We start from the raw sequence: 22,093 nt of genomic DNA on the forward strand, positions 1-22,093 counted from the left end.
CAAGTGCTCTCAACCTCCGAGACATCTTTTCTGTGTGCACTCCGCTCCCGTGTTTGCATCTTTTTACAGTCTCTAACGGTTGGCTCAATGGATGACATTTGCAGTCAGCCTCAGAGGTCAGTGAGCTGCCCTATCGCATGACAAGTGGCCTCTGGAAGCTCAGCTGCACACCCAGGAAAGGTCACAGGAAAGGAGACAACTTGCTAGTGTTTCCAGTTAGTTCTGAGCGCACAGCTGTCCCTGAGAGGACCTGCACGGGCGCCTCCATCGCTCCTGTTGTACAACGACTGCTTCTCCTGCGCACAGTTGTTCTAGTAACTCTGAAAGGGTCAGCACCAACCACTAATTGTACTGGTGACTGTTAGGTCCCGCTGAAGGGCGTGGCCAGCATGCCCTGCCCTCTACTCAGGGGCGGGCCTTCTCCTCTCGCAGACACCCTTCACTATATATTCCAGACATCTTGGTTCTGTGGCCCCCTTTTGCCCCTTTTCTCACCTCCCTGCTCCCTCCCCCTCCCTTCACCCCACCTCCAGTGTTAGGTCTCCCTTCCTCTCCCCCTCCCACGCTGCTTCCAATAAACCTGCCTTTCTGTATTATAGCTTCGTCGCCATTGGCTCTTTCCCGTATTTAATCAATCAGTGACCACTGTTGGAAACTACCCTTCCTCCTCATTTATGGCTTAAGGGTACCATACATGTATGTAATGTGCCTTTTCATTTTCACATGGCCCTTTGTGAAGATAAGCTGTGTGCGGAAGGCCTGGGCCTAGGAGTGGAAAAGGCTGGCTCACAAAACATGTGCAATGCTTTCCACTGGCTTCTGAAACCCAGGGCTTCCTCAAGGACACGTGGCTCCCCCAATTTCTTCAAATGAAATACAATATAAAAATTTCCAACTGCATTATTCAACAGCCAAATGGATGTCCCATTTCCTCAAAAGATGTTATTTTTGAATTGGTGATGGAAAATGCAAACATTTTATGTCGATAAAATTCAAATGTGTTAGCTGAGCTCTAATGTATTTTGAAAAGTTATACTAGGAGAGTTTTTAAGATTGCTTTCTAGCTAGAGGCAGGGTCCTAATGCTGAGGGGGCAGGGATCACGGCTGAGATGACCACCTGGTTCACTTTCTGTATGTATGGCCTTAGAAAATTCATGTTGATGATTTTTTTTTTTCATTTTTGGCAAGCCACTTTAATTTACAACTTTAAATATGAAGTCTGCGGTTTCTTGGAACATCTCACCCTGCTCCTACTTGCACAGAGCTGAGTTTATACTCAGTCCTCCTCATCGTCAGGAGGGATCCCCAATTCTTCATCTGTCCACTGTGAAAGATCTGGATTATGAAAAGTGACCCAGCACAACATCCGAGTCATGCCAAAAGCGCCAGAGAATCCAGAACCACATGAGTGAGCTTAAGAACTCGCCCTGGATCACCTGGGACCCGGTAAGCTGGGGAAACTCCCTGTACCAAGACTGAATATGCACATCACCGCCAGCATGACGGACTCCACAGTCTCCAGCCGCCCTCGCGCTCGCGCGGCAACGCCGGAGCAGGGGCAGGCGGCCTCCGACGCGACTGAAAGGTGCCAGCCGGGTCAGCTCAGACATACTAGCCGTGCAGAGAGCGGTTCCCCAGCTCTCCCACGTTGATGATTCTTTCTGCTAACAGGATGCTTATTTTAGATGAAGTGATTTAAAAAAAAAATCGACTATGAATCCAGAAACACTTTACTGAAATTTCTGTATTGATTTTTAAATTCTTTTTTGTTTTTGTTTTGAAGACAGGGTTTTCCTGTGTAGCCCTGGCTTTCCTAGACTCGCTTTGTAGACCAAGTTAGCCTCGAACTGCGATCCGCTTGCCTCTGCCACCATGCCCGGCTCGATTTTTAAAAATTCTTTTTAAAGATTTATTATTATGTATACAGTGCTCTGCTGCATGTACACCTGCAGGCCAAAAGAGGGTGTCATATCACATTAGAGATGTTGTGACCTCGGGACCTCTTGAAGAGCAGCCAGTGCTCTTAACCACTGAGCCATTTCTCCAGCCCCTGATTTTTTTTTAATTCTTAAGGGTTGAGCACCATTTTGATTTCACCCCCTTCCCCCAGGGAGTGCTACATGGCACAGGTTGGTCACTCATTTGCAGAGGAGGCAGTGCCACCCTCAATCAGGCTAGCTGGGAATGTACAATCCCCCTGCCTCACCCTGATTGCTGGAGTGACAGGCATGTACCGTAAATGTTCAGTGCCCACCTCAGACATGTTTGTCTCTTACTAAGGCTGAGCTGTAGATGCAATTCACAATACTTATAAGTCATGAAACTGGACATCTTTTCAATGTTATAATCATCAATTCTCCAGAAAAGGGATTGCAAAACAGGAAGATAACTACCCAATGAATGGCTTTTCTAAAAACCAGGCTGCACTCTAATCCTCTCCACTCACTGTCCTGGATCCCTTCTCCACGGCCCGGGAAGCTGATCTATGAGGGATGTCCCCCTGGTGCTCTTGGCATCTGGTTTTGTGGCTGAGCTCAAGAGCAGCCTTTTCTCACATGTGGAATTTAGGGGCAAAGGACATAATAGTAAAAGGGGGAGTGGCTGTGGATTAGTCAGAAACTGTGGGAGGGAATGGGGTAAGGAAATGTCACCGTGAAACCCGTTACTTTGTAGATGTAACACAACACGCACGCACGTACGCACGTACGCACACAGTGGGAGGGTCATGTAGAGCGGATGTGTGCATTACTCCCCGTACCCTGACTCTGGGTGGTAAGAGTTCTTCCTAACATATGTAGCCTCTGAGGAACATCCCCATCCCCCGCTGACCCTTTAACTCTAGCCACACCACTGAAAAGCACCTATTCACTAAAGAGTGTTTGGTGTGCTATCTGCCGGAGCCTACGCCAATTATCTATCCACACAAACACCAAGCATGTTTCCATGTTTATTAATATGTCATATAATATGTTTTTTAAAAAAAGAGAGTGAAGACAAAACCACATAAAAGTTCACAAGCACAGTAATAATAGTTATATTAAGTCACAGACAGGACACATGACAGTGAGCCAATGATTTAGGTAAATCAATACAGTAACTGAGCTGACAGTACAACTATAGGGCTTTCATGGAAGCTATTCTACAGTACTTGGAAATACTACTTTGTTCTCTTAAATAAACACTTACCTTTTCTATTCTCTTTTGTTTGCTTAAAATAACATCTTTTTTAATCATGAAAAGGTTATGTTTTAAATTAATTTTCAAATCATTTTGTTTTTTTTTTTTTTTTGGTTTTTTTTGAGACAGGGTTTCTCTGTGTAGCCTTGGCCATCCTGGACTCACTTTGTAGACCAGGCTGGCCTCGAACTCACAGCGATCCGCCTGCCTCTGCCTCCCGAGTGCTGGGATTAAAGGCATGCGCCACCACGCCCGGCTTTCAAATCATTTTGTTAAAGCCACAAAGATTTTATATGCTTGTTAGTCACCGTGGCACTAAAAATGCCTTAGAAATAATTTCAACAATTCTTTTAAAGAGTAGAATAATTTTCCTACATTTTAATCTCAATTTTATTTCCTTCCATATTTTTTTTTTAAAAAACCGACTGACCTATGTATTTCTTAAAACTGGATTTAAGTAAACCTTTTTGTGTTTCCTTGCTTTTTAAAAAATGTGTTTGTTTTGTTTTGCTTGGTAGTTGTTACTGTTTTGAGCCAAGGTCTTATTGTTTCCTTAAATGGCCTGGAACTCACTCTGTAGACCAGGCTAGTCTGGAACTCACAGAGATCTGCCTACCTTTGCCCCCAACTACTGGAATTAAAGGCGTGTGCCATAATGTCTGACCAATTTGAGTAATTTTTGATAAAACATTTGCAAATAAATAGTGTCTAATTATTGTAGACTGCAGGGCTTACTTATTAAAAATATACATCTTTGTGCTGTGTTTTTTATCCTAATCTATAGCTACTAGAAGCAGAAACTCAGATATCCAAAGCTGTTTAGTTGATAGGCCTTGCTTACGTGCAATACGTCTGTTGCCGTCTGGCTGAAAACACCTCTGTGTACAATGGCGTATTTGCGGTGTGGACATCACCTTGACCACATGTCGGCTCTCTGCTTTGCTTGAGTAAGGGCAGGATTCAGTTATTCTCCTTCCATCAGTCGGTCTGCAGGCCCAGCACCCAACAGAGTGTCCACATGCGGGACAGCTACTGGAGTGAACATGTCCTTCTTCGCTCCTCAGATGAGCAGATGTGCAGGCAGCTTGCATAGCTTTCACCTCCCAAGATGCCATGTCCTATCCTATCCATTTCTAATAGATGCAACAGGCTTTCCAACTGCTCTGATCATCCTTAAACCATGGTATTTTCAAGATGAAAAGCACTACCAGGTCATCCCCTATACAGATAACACTCTTTCACCCTTCCATCACTTAGACATCACTGCCGAATAGTCTGGAAACACAGATATTGGCAAAAGCTGTGTTAGCTCTAAACTATGGACTCCTTCCCCATCATTAGACATCTTCCGCTGTTCAGTGCTAGCATCCGCCAACCCACACTTTGTTAAGTCAGTCAGTCAGTCAGTCAGATTATCTCTATAGTAACGGCCAGGGAATAAAACAAGAAAGTGTCAAAGCACTGCTTTCATACTGCATTGCGCATGTGTGCGTGCATACCACCTCTGCATTGAAGTCATCTAGATATATAAGAAGTGACACTCAGTTACTGGCAACATTAGCAACATTGGCAACCTTTACCTCTGTTCCCCATCACCTTGGAATTATAATGCTTGATAGCACTTGTAAGAAGTATGCATGCAAATCAGACACTGGTAGTTTGAGGTGGTGACGTAAATGCAGTTCATGCCAAGGGATCCATCCCCTGGACTGTCCACTTCTCCAGCCTCTTTTTGGGTAGCCTTCCAGCAATCCTTTCCCTAAGCCAGTAGCTTTTTGTATATGCTGTTATTCAGGTGAGCGGAGCAGGTATCCATTTTACTGGGCATCAGCTGGCCGGTGCTGTTGTAACTGTTGGGATCGGAGCTCTCTTTGCAGCACAAGATGCTGTAGAGGTGCCTCTGGCACTCGGAGGAGGCGTAGTAGTAAATCAAAGGGTCGATGCAACAGCTGATGCTGCTCACACAGACGCAGAGGAGGTAAGCGAAGTAGGCCGCCTCGGTGGCAGGGCTGTCGGAGAGCAGCAGGTAGTGCAGGATCAGGAGGAGGTTGGTGGGTCCAAAGCACACGATGAAGATACAGAACACGGCGGCCGACAGGAACAAAGCCCGGGACTTCTTGCTCCGGTTGGCAACCGAGGAGGCGCTGAGACAGCGGATGATGGACGTGTAGCAGACCGTGGAAATAATCAACGGCAAGAGGAAGAAGACGGCGGAGAAGGCCGAGAAGTAGGAGGAGTAAAAGCCATGCAGCAGGGTCTCGTTGAGGACATCGTGGCACGTGGTGACGTTGAGCCCCGGCACCTGGGTGGTCTGCTCCTTAAGGAGAAGGGGCACCACCCCGACGATGGCCATCACCCAAATGACCGCGCACGTGAAGTTGGCTCGGCCCAGGGTGCGCCACGACAGGGACTGGATCGGGTACACCACGGCCAGGAAGCGGTCGATGCTTATCACGGTCATGAGCATGACGGACGCGTACATGTTACAATAAAAGGCCGCGGTGGCGAAGCGGCACATCCCAGACCCGAATTGCCAGTCGCTGCCGGAAAAATAGTAGCTGATCTTGAAGGGGAGTAAGGACACAAACAGCACATCGGCCGCGGCCAGGTGCAGCATGTACACCACGGCCGGCTTCTTGACTTTCATCTTCAAGACAAACACTGCGATGGCCAGCATGTTCAGAGGAAGGCTGACTATGAACACAAAGGTGTACACGGAGGGGATGAAAAGTGTCAGCCAGGGGCCGGTCAGGTATCCCAAGGCATCTTCCGAGATGAAGGGAGCCGGTGGCGTGGGAGGGGGAGACCGGCTTCTATTTAAGTAGACTGCCCTGCCCTCGGGAGATGCACTTTCATTTTGCTCTTCCTCGTCCCCCATGGGGAACTGTTCAAATATGTTTTCATTGGGATTCCTGAGGAAAAAGGAGCGGGGGTTCAAAGTTGCATCTGCCGTCTCGGATTCTGAAAGAGAAAATTTTGGAAAAGCGAGTGATGTCGACAGGCAGACGAGACAAGCCGAGGGTGCATTTTGTCTGCTTTCTGCAGTTTTCCCTGGGGAGCAGATGGCTAGGCTCATGTCATGCGCACAGATGGACTACGGACTTTGTAAGTAAATATGCTCCTATCTTAGAATACCGTACGACATTCTGCTTGGATACAATACCCCTAATACTCTGTCACTCCAGGGGACAAAGGTGAGCGAACCATCACTCCCAGAGATCCACCTCACCAACCTTATTAACCATGAAATAGCAAACAGTGCTTTCCTTTACATGTTTATTTGACTTTGGTGCTCGGAGAGAGCAGGCACAGCACAGGGTGGACAGGGAGTTGGCCCTGGGACTAAATTCTGGTGGTCAAGCTGACAAGTGCCCTTACCCCCGCTGAGCCATCTTGCCAGCCTTCAAACAGTGCTTTCTCCCCTGTTGCACCCCCACCATCTGTGGGTACAGCTTGCCTTTGGCTTCCCCAGCTGGTCTGAGCCATCCTGGGAACCCCATCTCTACCAAAGGAAAAATCCACATAGAAAGCAGAGAGAATTCCTACAGTCTACAGAATGGAGGGAGGCCGTTCAGAGTAGGACCCAGGGCTCTCCAACTTGATGACCAAGGCCCTGGTGGCAACAGTATTTTTCACCTATCTTCGGTTTGCTTACAAAGTAGGAAGGCCTAAATCTTACTTATCTCTGTCCAGGGGGCCCTCAGGTCACCTCTTTACCCACCCAGGGGGTACCCGCCATCATCCTGCCTCCTCGCCCAGCAAGTCAGCCAAACAGCCAATGTGTTTGTTTGGCCACTTAGACCAAGCTACGACCTTATCCTAGACTGCTATATGCCTCAAGGTGCACGCCCAGCTCTTTGGAGTATCAACTAGATGTCAAAATAAAGACTCAGCTACATATACCTCCTGACCCAACGATGTGTAGTTTGAGAGAGATCCAAAGCCAGTGTCTGTGATACCTGGAACACGTCCTCTTCCATTGTCCCATTTCCCGGCATGTAGATCTTGAGATTCTTGAAATGGCTAACAATCTCTTTTGTGTACTGTTGGGCTGACTGGAGGTTAGTGGCCTCTAGATAGCGTCAGGACCAGGGCTGGTCACATGAAAGCCCAAGGCATGACCGGCAGGAGGCCAGAGGAGCGCCAGCCCCTTTCTGCACATCTTGCCCTGTGCATCTTTCCTGCGTGGCGACTCATTAGCATCTTCTGTAATCTCATTTATAATGAACGGGAAGTACAGATCTTTCCCTCTGGGTTCCCTGGGCTAGCCCTTCTAGCAGATTATAGACTCTGAGTAGAAGTAGAAGTCATGGGGACCCATAATTTGCAGCCTGTTTTGGTCAGAGTTCTAGAGATCCAGGCTTAGGTATCTTAGCTTTAAAAAACAGTCTGATGGGGCTGAGCCCTTAACCTTAGAGTTCTGATTCTATGTCCAGGAAGACGGTGTCAGAATTGAATTAAATGAGAACAAACAGGGCTGGTGTCCACCGGAGAATCTGTCAGAGGGTAGACAAGGTGTCCTGAGGGGAAAGAGCCTTGATCCCTCAGGGCTCTCGGCAGTTCGGGAAGTGCTGCATAGACAGTAGGGAGGCCACTTCTGTGGTGTTCGCTGTTGTAACAGCTGATGGGAGTAGCAGGTAGGAAATTCCCAGGCTGCTTCAGTGACAAGCGACAAGGCACCATATCTTTTGTCCTTAGCCAGAGATAGAAATGTTCTTGGTTCTATGGATAACTTTTGCCCTTGCTGTAGGCCACACATGTTAGAAGTATTTAGGACACCTGGTCCTGGGTTGGGTTCTTGTTATCTTTCCCTTTACAGAGATGCCTAGACTCTGTACATGAAGGTATGACTGGACCTCCGCTCCAAGGCGTCACCACTGCCTTGGATGAAGGGCTTTGGGATTGATCTCTGTGTTTTCATGGCAGAAATGGGTTTTCTCTCTTATAATCTCTGGATCTTGTGTACTCAAGTGCTGTCTTGATTTCATCCCCTCTCTTTTACAGCAGATCTGTACTCCGATGGCCCTGCCACTGCAGTCTAGCACCATCTTCTGGGCTCCCACTTCACTTTCCAAGGTCTGAAAGTCATTAGGAATGGAGATCCCAGGCCCTTTATAAATCCCAATTCCAGCCCATCTCCTAAATGAGCCCAAGTCTTGAGAGGGGGTGACAGGTAGCTACATAGAGCCCACCTCCTTCTTCCAGGGTAACACTAGAAAGGAAAACATCCCAACTGCACACCCCCACACCACATATAGATTTAAAACACTATATAAAAAGGTGCAAGTGTCAGGCCTTCCTTTAGTCTATTAAGGGAAAGCTGCTGTTTCCTGGCTAAAAGAATGGAGTTTAAGTTCCACATCTGGCCCTGACATGGAGCCGACATCCTGATCTGCTCCTCAAATGAGGGCACCTACTATTTCTGAAGAGAATCCATCTAGACCTGTCAGAAACCAGGCAGGCCAGAAGACCACTTCCCAGGAAAGTTGAAAGATATGTTAAGCAGATGGGAGGAATAATTATCCCTTGGTGTGATGATGTATTTAACTCTTCCTAGATGCCCTTCCTGATGGAGCTATTTACAGGGCTCCAGCATGCAGTGATGCAGCTATTTACAGAGCTTCCATTATGTAGAGAACGCAGCCATTTACAGGGCTCCAGCATGCAATGATGCAGCCATCTACAGGGCTCCAACATGCAATGATGCAGCAGCCATCTACAGAGCTCTAGCATGCAGTGATGCAGGCATTTACAGAGCTTCGGCATGCAGCGATGCAGCTATTTACAGAGCTTCCATTATGTAGAGAATGCAGCCATTTACAGGGCTCCAGCATGCAGTGATGCAGGCATCTACAGAGCTCTAGCATGCAGTGATGCAGGCATTTAGAGCCTCAGCTATGAAGTGGTGCAGGTATTTACAGGGCTCTGCTATGCAGTGTCACCAGCGTCACCGAACCTGCCCACTTTTCTGAGTTCTAACTCAAATTCTAACTCCCACCACTGCCACCTCTCCTGCCATAAGCCTAAGCATGCTTCCTCCCGCACTCTGTACATCCTAGGTCTCTATAAGTGTGTCCTCTAAACTGTAGCAGACTAGTACAAATGAGGAGGCCATCATACATAGCTGCTTGGTCACAAGTTTCATAGTCACCGGGAAAGAATTTCAGGAAGGAAAAGATCCCAGGAATGAAGTACATATTCTGCTCTAGGCTTTTTTTTTTTTTTTTTTGAGAGAGACAGGGTCACACTTTGTAACCTTGGCTGGCTTGGAACTTGCTGTGCAGACCATGCTGGTCCCAAACTCATAGAAATCCACCAGCCTCTTATATATTTTGGTTGTGAGCCTAGCCTTTAACTGCAGAGCTAGCCAGGGCTACCTAGAGAAACCCGGTCTCACAACCACCAAAAATAAAATAAAAATAAATAAATAAAATATTGTAAACATCTCTTCTCCAAGGCAGAGGCAGTCAGATCTCTGTGAGTTCGAGGCCATCATGGTCTGCAAGGTAAGTCCAGGACAGCCAAGGCTACCCAGAGAGAAACCCTGTCTCAAAACAAAACAAAACAAAATAAACAACCTGTCTCCAAGAAACAAACAAACAAAAAATTCACCAGCCTATGCACTCCAAGAGTTGGGACTAAAGGACTATGCCAGGGCAAGAGGCTTAGGGCAATACTTAAGCCAAGCACATAATGTAAACAGAAACAGATACAAATAAGCCCCAGGGCTGGAGCGACAGCCCAGCGTTAAGAGCCCTGGCTGCTCTTCCAGAGGAGGGGAGTTGCTTTCTCATTCATCGTCCTCGTCCGCTCTCCACAGGAACTACACACACGGGAGACACAGACTTACATGCAAGCAAAACACCCATACACAGAAAGCAGAAGTAAAACTAAAAACTCTGGGCCTCTCCCCTTTCCCCTTATCTCACATCATCTAGAAAAGCGAAGTCAAACTGGACTAAAGACTCAACCCCAAATCCCTGAAGCTATGCAGCTGTACTAAGGAAACCCAGAGCAAAAGCTTTGTGGATCTGACCCAAAGGCACAGGGCAACGAAAGCTGAGATAGACTCAAAACAGAAGCTCTGTGTAGCAAAGGTACCATCACGACTGAGAGAGGACTCACAGGAGGGAGACAATACTACAGGTCCCATAGCCTACCTAATAAAGGACTCCTGTCCAAAGCATATAAGGAACTCAGTCACTCACTTGGAGAAAACAAGTTGCATATATAAAGAGACAGAAATTACATAGACATTTCACCAAAAATAATACAAAAAAGCCCAAATGATATGTAATAAAATGCTTAGCATTACTAACCGTCACAAATTTGCCATTTAGAACCACCGTGAGATATCACTTTATTTTTGTTAGGTAATCACGATAAAGAGTGAGAGATAAGGCCAGGCGGTGGTGGCGCACGCCTTTAATCCCAGCACTCGGGAGGCAGAGGCAGGCGGATCGCTGTGAGTTCGAGAACAGCCTGGTCTACAAAGCGAGTCCAGAATAGCTAAGGCTACACAGAGAAACTCTACCTCAAAAAACCAAAAAACAAACAAAACAAAATTATCCTCAGCATTCAGCGGTCCCACCACTGAGCACGGACACAGGAAATGCCTTGATGTTCAGTTCCATAAGCCTGGCCGGTTGGGAGGGTTTCTGGTGATGCACAGAGGGGAGGCTGCTGCTTACAAACATGTGCCTACACACATGGGAACCCATATGACAGTCAAAGAAGGGACAAGACTTGAAATCACTTATCTAGCTGAGTGGACGGAACATTGTCACTTGGTCTGAAAACAGAACAACCCCGGCTGGGACTTCAGTAGCTTTGCTGATACTGTGCTCTTCTAGGCATGTCCTTTGCCTCAGGAAACACGCAGTATTTACGGTCTGGAACGAGGAAGTCTGCACAATCCCTCAACTAAATATCACTGCCTACGGCGTTACTGTTTCTTCCCACTTCAGATTTGATAGGCTAGCTTTTATGAAATTAAAGAATGCCAGAAAAATGTTTTTTAAGAAGTATTTATCAACATCACCAAACCACTCAACTCAAGCAAGCTGGCTAGACGCTTCCAACGCACACTCAAGACCCTCGAGCTAGAATTTGAGTTTGTTCTTCTCCATTTTCCTCTTGTCCCAGCATGACTCAGGGGCCAAGGGGAAAGTGTCTGTCAGCAGCCCAAGAGCTCTTCTGGTTCACCATGTTTTTTTTTTGCTGCTGAGCAAAAACAGTCACGCCAAGGCAAAGTTTTTACTTTTATTTTTTTCGTTTTTCGAGACAGGGTTTCTCTGTGTAGCCTTGGCTGTCCTGGACTCACTTTGTAGACCAGGCTGGCCTCAAACTCACAGAGATCCACCTACCTCTGCTTCCCAAGTGCTGGGATTAAAGGTGTGCACCACCAGGCCCGGCTCATGCCAAGGCAAAGTTAAGTCTTGCTCTCACAGGGAAAGCAGTGCAGACCCAAAGTAGACTTTTTATGGTTTTGAGACAAGGACTCCTGCAGCCTAAGGAGGCTCTGAACTCGCTATGTAACTGAGGGTGCCCTTGAACTCCCTGTCATCCTGTGCTCACTCTTGAGTGCTAGGATTACAGGCGCTCACCAGCATTACTGGGCTTTGGTTTTGATTCTGAATACAGCATATTGCCAGCTAGCTTAATCACAGACGAACCTGGAGACCCGAGCTTACTGTCAGGCGATCGCTCTTTTGACTTGCTGAGATCTGGCTGGAAGCAGATGGCTGACTAGATGCCTTTCACTGTCCCTTTAATCTTTGGGTTTATACCATGCCAGGGCCTGTGACCCAGTGCTCCAGGGGTCACCTGTTTTGGGGAGTGGGCTAAACTGAAGGCTCACGACTTTGCCCATATTCCCACACTGAGCAGGTCAGCCGTGGCCTGCATTCCACAGGCCAAATGGACTGACAGGGAAGATGCTGGTGGAGGACCATGGCAGGGACAGACAGTCAAGCAAAAAATGCCGCACTCCCTGCAACTCAAACAAACATAGCTTTCCCATGGCAAGAGCCAGCACCCCATCCCACCCCACCCCCGAGAAATGACATCTTTGGGATCTGGAGTAAAAAATGTACAACACAATCTTGGATACATCTGAGTATTATTAGCATCAGGGCAACACCCTGTGGGCTCCCACTGGCCAAAGAAGAGCATTTGGACCATAAAATAAAGATGATGGAGATGATCCAGTGTCTGTGAGAAAAGGCTGATCGAGGTGCAGATGTAATGCAGCCTTCAAGATAGAAGGCCAGTTCCTTTGACAAATAAAGAGCTATTAAAAGAGGTGGAGCAGTGATGTTCGTGGGTCTGCTCCCCAGTACTGAATCATAAGGACAGTTATAGACCAGGCTGTCCTTGAACTCACAGAGATCTGCCTCACAGTATTGAGATTAAAGGTCTATGTCCCCATGCCTGAATAGCATTAACATTAACATTTTAAGGGCTTTGAGGAATATGTAAAAATTGCGCCCTCCCCCCCCCCCCCCGCTGTGTGTGTGTGTGTGTGTGTGTGTAAAACCAATGAGCCTTCACGTGTTGAACGCTCACTAACCCAGACACGTCACTTGCCTTTACCTCACACAGCTCTACCATGAACAGCTATGAGATAAGCATTAAAACCTTATTTTAGGCCAGGCAGTGGTGGCGCACACCTTTACACCTTTAATCCCTGCGCTGGGAAGGCAGAGGCAGGCAGATCGTTGTGGGTTCAAGGTCAGCCTGGTCTACAAAGCAAGTTCAGGACAGCCAAGGCTACAGAGAAACCCTGTCTTGAAAAACCAAGCAACATTAACAACAACAACTTATTTTATAAATGACAATATAGATGCACAGAGAGGCTAATTCAAGATCACACAGCTAGTAAGTGGCAGAGCCAGGACTTGAACACAATTCTGACCACCTGAGGTTGGGTGCTTGTGATTCAAACTCAAATCCTCCTGCTCGCATGCCAAATGCTCTTACAATTTACACAACCTCCCTGGACCCCGCCCCCTCCGATCTTTACAGAGATGTTCTGGATGGTGCATCCCTAAGAACAGCGAGAAAACAAAACACTAAGGCAGAGTTCAAGGTAGAACTTCCTGGAAGTTGCCTCTCTGGCACACCCCTGGCCTTCCAAGTAGGCCAGGAGGAGCTGGAGGCAGGCCAAGCTACAAGAAATTTTTGTGCTGTTCCCACGGCAGAGGGGACATGCACACAAGTCTGTGAGGCTCTCCCCTACAGTGCCTGGAGGCAGGAGACAGACTTGGGGTTAGGATGGTAGCAGGCCTCTCTGACTCTTCTCATCCTTGGGGTCTGTTCTCTGCCCTGAATCACCATCCCCAAGACTCCTCTCCCAGCAAAGCTGCTGTCTACACTCTAATCAACAGCCAGAGGTAAAAGATCAATTCACAATCAGACTCCAGCTGTCCCTCTATCCCAGCCCTTCTGCAGTCAGTGATTCTGAACCGAAACGAAACAGAATGGGTCCTTAGACAAGATAAGAGACTCACAATGGCACTTGCGGAAATGCAGGGCTCTTCCGGTAAGGCCTGGATTTTACTCCTTAGGGACAAATCGCTGTCCCAGCTAAGCTAGGTTTAAATTCCAGTAGAGATTGAGCAGTGGCTGTGAAATTCATTTGTAGGGTTGTCATGAGTTTTAAAATACTTTTATTTGTAATTACGTGTATTGTGTGTGCATGCACATGTGTATGTGTCAGGGGCGGTATGTGCACGTGAGTGTGGTTACTTACAGAGGCCTGAGCTATGTGGTTCTCCTGGGGCTGGAGTCCCAGGTAGTTGTGAGCTGACCCGATCGATCCAGGTGCTGGGAACCAAACCTGAGTCCTCTACAAGAGTGGCGCACACCTGTAATCCCAGCACTTGGGAGGCAGAAGTGGGCAGACTGCTGTGAATTCAAAGTCAGCCTGGTCTACAAAGCAAGTTCAGGACAGCCAAGGCTACACAGAGAAAACAAAAACAAAAACAAAACAAACAAACAAAAAAAGACATCTATCCACCTGCCCATGCATTTTGCTTGTTTGTTTTTGTTTTGTTTTATTTTATTTTTGGTTTCTCAAGACAGGGTTTCTCTGTGTAGCCTTGGCTGTCCTGGACTCACTTTGTAGATCAGGCTGGCCTCGAACTCACAGCGATCCACCTGCCTCTGCCTCCTGAGTGCTGGGATTAAAGGTGTGTGCCACAACGCCCAGCCCTTATTTTAACTAGAATAGTATAGAGAACAAATAGCATATGGTAAAGATGAGAGTTTCTTGGCAAATTTTGCTTTCGATGTGTTAGACAACAGCGAGGGTCCTGAATGTTACTGTAAATACTCCAACTGTGCTGTAACGTTAAATGTATTTCTTACTCTTCTTATAGCTGCCTAGGAAAACAAACAAAAATAAAACAAAACAACCCTCCCCCACTCTAAAACTCCTCGGGTAACTAGTCACAAAATTTAAATACATTTAAGTAAAGGACCTCTGTTGGGTTTATCTGCAACTGTTATCTATTTAAATGATAATTACTTTGCTCCCTGAGCTCGGCCACCTGACTTCGCAGCAGATGCTCAGAACAATGGAGCGGATTCTCACCTACACTGGCCCTTGTGGTGCAAACCTGCTTCCCAAGGTAAAACTATTGGCGAAACAAAACTGGCTGCAGCCAATTCCTGGAGGGAACACAGGGGAAAGTTTTGAGTTATCCGGCTGGAGGTGAAGAGGACCGGAGCCCGCAACACATGTCAGAGTAAAACCATCCCCCAGGACACTGAACTGTTGGGCCAGAAAAAATCCAAAAGATTCAAACAGCAAACATTTGGGGTAGATAGCTGGAGAAATAGCAGCCCAGTCGATAGAAAAGTAGACTACGGGTAACTTCCCAGTAATTACCTCAACCAAATAAAATCATTTTAGTCTAGCCGGGCACAGTGGTGCATACCTTTAATCCCAGCACTAGGGAGGCAGAGGCAGAGGCAGAGGCAGAGGCAGGTGGATCTCTGTGAGTTCTAGGACAGCCTGGTCTACAGAGTGAGTTCCAGGACAGCCAGGGCTACATAGAGAAACCCTGTCTCGAAAAACCAATAAATAAGCTGGGCGTGGTAGCCCATGCCTTTAATCCCAGCACTTGGGAGGCAGAGGCAGGCAGATTGCTCTGGGTTTGAGGCCAGCCTTGGCTACAAAGTGAGTCCAGGACAGCCAGGGTTACACAGAGAAACCTTGTCTCGAAAAAACAAAAAACCAAAAACAAAAACACAAACAAACAAACAAAAAACCCAAAAACAACAAATAAATAGAAAAAGAAAAGAAAGAAAGAAAACCCTACCTTAGTCTGACTCATTCATTTGTAAACTAGCCAGGGATAAGTTTATCCAGTATCCTTCTACAGACATACTATAATGTTCTGCCCCAAAGCTATACAGACTTGCTTGTTGCCACGTGCAAATCAGACTTAAGAGAGCAAAGCGTCTTTTGGAAGATGATGCACACAAGGTTATAAGGGGTTTGCAGGATACCTTAGGAGGCAGGCATTGTTAGAATTCTGCTACAGTCCGCCTACCTGTGACGTCACTGCTTACCTGCCACGGAGGCGTGGCCCTGCTTAGGGCCATATAAAAGAACAGACTCTCCACGTGGCTCTCTCTCTACCTCTGTTTCTTTTCCTCTTTCTACCTCTCTACCTTTCACTACTTCTTTATCTTTCTATCTCTTTATCTCTCTCTCTCTACCTGTGTCTCCAGAGACAGTTCCTGTATCTCCCTATTAAACCTCTGAAGTGGATCTGTTACATGGTGTGATTTCCTCCCTCTGTACAGCTCCGCCGTTCACCTCTAACCTCCACTGCTCAGCTTTTTACAGGCATAAAACCCTTCACTTCAAAACTCAGGGTGCAGCAGTGCAAGCCTGTCATTGTAGCACTTTGGGAGGCAGGGGGATTTGGAGTTTAAGGCACAGCAAAGCCTGTTTCAAAAAACAGGACTGGAGAGATGGCTCAGTAAGAATACTTGGTACAAAAAGGCGTGGGGGCTAAGTTGCTATCCCAGGGCCTGTGTATGACTGTTATCCCAGCACCGTGTGTGTGGTGTGTGTGTGTGTGTGTGTGTGTGTGTGTGTGTGTGTGTGTGTGTGTGAGACAGAGAGAGAGAGAGATCACTGGGGCTTCCAGCACAAGCTTGCACATACCCCTTCCCCCAACCATGAACTTGGTAACTCTAGTGGGTTTGGCAGAGAACTCCAGCAAGGTCACGGTAGGAGGACATCCAGGGGACGGGATCCCGGAAAGCCACCTGGCTCATAGGGAGTGCCATTTATTTACTCCAACAGTTGCAGCAACAGGGAGGGAAAAGCCAAATTAAAGAAGCCGCAAACCAGGAAACAGGCGTCTTGACTGTAGAAAGAGAAGTGTCTGACACTAGCAACCTGGTAAGGACACACACAAGTCACAGTTCCTAACACTGTTCTGACAACCAGGGTGCTCTGATGGTGTCTCAGTGGAAGCAGGCCAGGGGAACTTAGGAATCCCAGTGAGTGGATTTGTCCCCAGGAACTCAGGGCTACATGTGGATGAGGAGGTTTGGAGACCAGGTAGACCCACAGACACAAAGAGCAAACTGGTAGTTGCTAGGGGGCAGATGAAAGCAAGCCTGGGGACTGGTTGCTGATAGGATTCCTCATGGGCTGCTGGCTGTTCTGGGACACGGTGGAGGAAGTGGTAATTGCACCACACTTCAGAGTAGATGAATAACTATGATCTGGATTTCATCTCAATTGCAATAGGAATGTGGGAAACAGGAGAAAGAAAGACAGACAGACAGACTGACTGACTGACAGAAAAAAAAGGGGACATGAGCCCCAAATAAGGAGAGTGGCAACATTAGAAACCCAGGGTTCTGGGAACCCCGTTATTTCTGGGTCCTTTTGCTTAGAATTCAGCTAAGCTCCAGTTTGCTAGAATGACAGGGACGAAGGAGAAATGACTGCGCAGTGGGGAGGGGAGGAAGGAGAATGGAAAACAGATTTTTGGAAAAGAAGCAAATCCTGGGCTCTAAAAAGACCAAGTTCACATGACAGACCCAGCCAGGAGCAGCTAGGGCGGGAACTCCATGCAGAAGAGCAGTTCACAGTCAGAGGGGGCAAGTGGGGTTGAGAAAGGCTGGGCAGTGGTGGCCTTTAACCCCAGCACTCGGGAGGCAGAGGCAGGCGATCTCTGTGAGTTCGAGGCCAGCCTGGTCTACAAAGTGAGTCCAGGACAGCCAAGGCTACACAGTGGAACCTTGTCTTGAAAAACAAACCAAACGAGAGACAGAGAGAGGTGCCAGCTATCTTGAGTGACATGGGAGAAGCCAGAGAAGACATATATTCTTTTTTTTGTTTGTTTGTTTTTTGAGACAGGGTTTCTCTGTGTAGCCTTGGCCATCCTGGACTCACTTTGTAGACCAGGCTGGCCTCGAACTCACAGCGATCCGCCTGCCTCTGCCTCCCGAGTGCTGGGATTAAAGGCGTGCGCCACCACGCCCGGCTAGAAGACATATATTCTTGAGGGAGGATACAGATGCTGGGTGGGGTGAGCAATGTGTAAAAGGGATGGTGAAGAGAAACCAGGGCCCTGTCTTTTACGAGGATCCCTCAAATCTTGCTGAGCAGCCAGGCTTGGCCTCATGATAAGTATGGCCGCCTCTGAAATCCCAAGGCACTTTGCCACAGTTACCATCAGTTATTCTCACACTTTTTTAAAAGAAACTTTTTAACTTTCATAAAATTCTAAAACATCACCTTTTACCCTTCAACACACCCTCTCTTTAATGAATACAAGTCATAAGATCTAAACTGCCTGCTTCTAACTCTAACCAATTGGGTAAATTGCCTAATGAACTCACAAGTTATTCAACTAATATCTGATGAGAACATTTGTTATAGGCACCATAGGGATAAACAGAAGTTCATGACTCTTGCTGGAGAGATGAGAAAGATACAAAGTGACAAGGCAGAGACGGCAAGATACCTAAACAGAGATACCTAAAGTGCCACAGAAAAGCTAGGACAGGTGGGTAGAGCTGCTCAGTGCTCTGAGGCTACTCCCGTTGCAGGGAAGATAGAGCTTGGGAAGGCGGCCTGGTGTGGCAGCACACGCCTTCAATCCAGCGTTCGGGAGGCAGAGGCAGGCCAATCGACGTGAGTTTGAGGCCAGCCTGGTCTACAAAGCAAGTTCCAGGACAGCCAAGGCTATTACACAGAGAAACTCTGTCTCAAAATCCACCCCTCACCAAAAAAAAGTATAGGGAGGCATTGTTGGGGGTGGGGGGTGGGGTGCAAGTGTTTCATGACAGGGACAGTTTCCAGTTGCTGGAATACAGCAGTAATGAGAAGCGGGTTTATTGGGTTGATCTTATTTGTGAGCTCACTTACTGCCACACCCAACGCAGGGGGACCACTCCAATAGCGACTTCGTTGACCAGAGGTCACTCAATGTCTCTGGACCTCAGTTTCAGAATGAGCGAAAGGGATACACCTCTCCTTATATAGAGATGGCTTCTGAAGGTGGGAAGCAACAATGCTGATGGAAACTCCTCCAGCCCAGGGCTGGACACGAAATGCTTCCCTTGGCATCTATGCCTTTTCTTTTTCCTTTTCTTCTTCCCCTATCAAGTGCTCCCGGAACCCAGTGTGAACACATCAGCCATCTTTTGTTCAGCAGTTGCTTGGTTTCGGTTGGGGCTCCCTCTACCTTAGCCTGCCCTGTCCCGCCTAGGAGGAAGAAGTTGGAAGAAGCCGTGGCCTTTCTTCCTCTCTGAAGATGCCCAAAAATGCTCTATGAGGACTACTCTAAAGAACTGATGTGCCTGGGGTGGTCCAGCACTGTCAACGGTCTGCACTGCCCAGATCTCAAAGTAGTTTCAAAGGCCTGCCCTCCCCCCACTTCCACCCCCAAACAAAAACCAAAAAAAAAAAAAAAAAAAAAAAAAAAGGAAGTAGCATAAAGGTTTGTGAAAAACCACCTCCACACTCTTTCAAGCCTCCTGGCCTCTACAGTTGGTGATAATGGACGGCTCCCCAAAAGAAGGCAGGCTGGTTAGTGGCTGCTGAACTTGGAAGGCCTCTCAGGGGTTTGGAGTTGTCCCAAGATTATCACCATCCAAACCCACGCTGAGCAAAGACAGAGACCAGGAAACACCCTACTCTTTGTCACCTCTTAATCCTGATAGGTGGGTGCAGGGGAGAGCACATTCTTTCAGCGATAACAAAAAACCTGAAAAAAACCCGCTTGATTTTCCTCAGCGTGAAAGACGTGGCCAAAGGTTTCTAACATATTATCCCTACTAAGAAATTCAAAGCAGTTTCCCTCACTTTGTAATCAGGAACTTTACAGGCAATGTCTCTACTTTGGAGAAAGGGAGAGACATTATTTGATGAAATAAGTTGACCAAATTCATTTATTTGGTCAAACAGGCAGATACTTAAAAAAAAAAAAAACACACTGACAATAACGAATGTACCGGAGGCTGGCAATCTCCTTGCAGCAGCTAAGGAGGTTTTCCACTGAGAAAAACTAAGCGTAGATGTTTTCTAGGGGAGCTGACTGAGGGGGTTCCTTTCCTCCACCCAGAGGAACAGGTTTCAGATAACAAAGACATCCACCCCACGGCCCACAACCAGAAACCCCGTAACAAAGACACCCACCTCACGACCCACAACCAGAAACCCCATCACCTCCTGGGTACGAGATTGAGCTTTATTGTGTGGTTGCAGGATTTTTCTCTTACACCACTTTTCCCTCGTAAATCAAGCGAGAGAAAGAGTTGCAACAAAGCAAAACTTCAGCGAGGGTGGTTTATGCACCGAATCGTAAGACCCTTTCTTTCTGAAGGTGGTCTTGTAAAACAGGCCATACAATGACCACAAATACAACGGCGGAGACTGTTCCAGGCAGCCTCGGGGCCCTTTCTACGGATTCAACACTCGGTGGCCCGCGGACTGCACCCTCCAAAACCGAGTCCAACAGATCACCGGCGTGCTGGGTGTGTATGTGTGTGTGGAGGAGGTGAAAAGCCTCAAATGGATGTGAATAGACTCTAGATCTCAGCCCAAATGCCTGTTTGGCTCCTAGGGGAAACAGAGGCAGGGTTACAACCGGGCTCACCCCGTCCCGTAGCTGGCGTAACCTATCTTCTGAGAGCCTCGCTAGTGTGCACCGACTCGCAGCTCTTACCTGGCTGGCGCTTGGGGACGCGGGAAGACAGCAAGGGACTGCACAGGCTGAGGCCGGCGGCGACGAGCAGTAAGCGCCCCGGCCCCATTGTCCTGTGACAGCCCGCGCGGCCGGGCACCTTCCGTCGCCTGCTTTCTTCTGAGAAGTTCGTAGGGAGACTGCGGGCGACTAGAGGCGACTGCGCGGCCGCCTGGGTATTTGGAGGCGGTTCAGGGGCGTGGGGCGGGGCTCCGCGGGCTATGCGCGTGCTCGCGGCCCGGGCTCGCGCCCGCAGCCCCTCACCCAGAACGCGAGGCTCCAGATGCTCCACCCCGCCAACCCCGACGCCTACCCCTGTGCTGTTGAGCCGCGAGTCTGGGAGTGTGACTCAGCCCCGCGGGGTCCTCGGACAGCGCCTGCGGCCGCTTCAATGACCCTCCTGGGACGCGGAGCTAGACTGGGGCCGGTGGCGCGGTGGTGCGCCAAGTCTCCTTCCTCCCTCCCCGCGTCCGCGCGCGCTCGCCAAGTTTGAAGTTTAGCTAAAAGTTGGCGAGTGGCTTCTGTGTTTGCAATTTAGGGGAGATGCATTTAAAGGTTGATGCTGCAGTGACAAGGATGTCCCCCAGATGTGTGGACTGAATGCTTGACATTTCTCGAAATAATTCATTTTGCGAGCTTAGATGGGTCGCGTCGAGCCTTTAATCTTCCAGGCGAGTGGAACTGGCCATAGGCACCCACCCGCAAGTTCTCCAAGCTCTTGTTGGCTCCGGTTGCTCGAAGCCGAGCCACCACCCCAGTGCCCAGGGCCAAGCCTGGGTGCCTACTGCCAGAAGGATGCAGTGGTGGTGGTGGTGGTGCGACACTGGGGAATTTTAAAGGGTCCTTCCTATATTATGGATACGGGGGAGGGGGCCCAGTTCGAGAAGGGGCCCGCTGCTTATTTTTCTTAGAGTCTAGTGGGGGAAACTTTAGGACAAAACCGATAATGGATCCTGCTTCTCCATCCTGTGTTTCTGAAAAAGCCACTCCCCCCCCCCCCCCCCCGCAAACATCGCAGCTCAGGACTCTTAAGTGCCATGGTTGTCTTAGGGTTTCTATTTTGCTATGATGAAACACCACGATAAAAGCAATCTTGGGGTGGGGCAGGGGAGGGAAGGGTTTATTTGTCTTACACTTCCATATCAGTGTTCATCATTAAAGGAAGTCAGGACAGGACCGTGGAGGCAGGAGCAGAGGCCATGGAGGGTGCTGCTTACTGGCTTGCAATTCAAGTTTTGCTCAGCCTGCTTTCTTATAGAATCCAGGACCACTATCCTAGGAGTAGCACCATCCACAAAGGGCTAGGCCTTCCCCCATCAATCACTAATTAAGAAAATATCCTATAGGTGTGTGTATATCCCAAATTTTTTTTTTTAAAGTTATTTATTTATTATGTCTACAGTGCTCTGCCTGCATGTAGGCCTGCACATCAGAAGAGGGAACCAGATCTCATTATAGATGGTTGGGAGCCACCATGTGGTTGCTGGGAATTGAACTCAGAACCTTCGGAAGAGCAGTCAGTGCCCTTGGCCTCTGAGCCATCTCTCCAGCCCAGTACATTCTGAACTTAAGGAGGCAATTTCCTAGTCAAGGTTCTCTCCTCTCAGATGACTCAGCCTGTGTGAAGTTGACATAACACTAGCCAGTACTCTGCAGGTCCTGGCAAAGACTCTCGAAAATGGCAATTTTG

At 48.0% G+C, this 22,093-nt stretch overlaps 2 protein-coding genes across 2 annotated transcripts; both read right to left on the reverse strand.

The window, feature by feature from the left end:
* Positions 1-1,180: 1,180 nt before the first annotated feature.
* On the reverse strand, positions 1,181-1,611 carry LOC127212383 (NADH dehydrogenase [ubiquinone] 1 beta subcomplex subunit 2, mitochondrial-like). The gene has a single exon (XM_051172485.1). The coding sequence runs from the start codon at positions 1,609-1,611 to the stop codon at positions 1,342-1,344; it is 270 nt and encodes an 89-aa protein (XP_051028442.1). The 3' UTR covers positions 1,181-1,341.
* Positions 1,612-4,741: 3,130 nt separating this feature from the next.
* F2r (coagulation factor II thrombin receptor) lies at positions 4,742-20,602 on the reverse strand. Its single transcript, XM_051172403.1, has 2 exons — positions 20,386-20,602; positions 4,742-6,139 (listed from the first exon to the last, which is right to left on the reverse strand). The coding sequence occupies exons 1-2, from the start codon at positions 20,471-20,473 to the stop codon at positions 4,938-4,940; spliced, it is 1,290 nt and encodes a 429-aa protein (XP_051028360.1). The 5' UTR covers positions 20,474-20,602; the 3' UTR covers positions 4,742-4,937.
* Between the last annotated feature and the right edge of the window lie 1,491 nt (positions 20,603-22,093).

The sequence above is a fragment of the Acomys russatus genome, chromosome 30 (assembly GCF_903995435.1).
Source record: "Acomys russatus chromosome 30, mAcoRus1.1, whole genome shotgun sequence".
Classification (NCBI taxonomy): Eukaryota; Metazoa; Chordata; class Mammalia; order Rodentia; family Muridae; genus Acomys; species Acomys russatus.

Coding starts and splice junctions, on each gene's coding strand:
- LOC127212383 (XM_051172485.1), bottom strand. CDS start 1,611: ATGTCTGAGCTGACCCGGCTGGCACCTTTCAGTCGCGTCGGAGGCCGC.
- F2r (XM_051172403.1), bottom strand. CDS start 20,473: ATGGGGCCGGGGCGCTTACTGCTCGTCGCCGCCGGCCTCAGCCTGTGC. Junction 6,140..20,385: donor CGTCCCCAAGCGCCAGCCAG/GTAAGAGCTGCG, acceptor TTTCTCTTTCAG/AATCCGAGACGGCAGATGCA.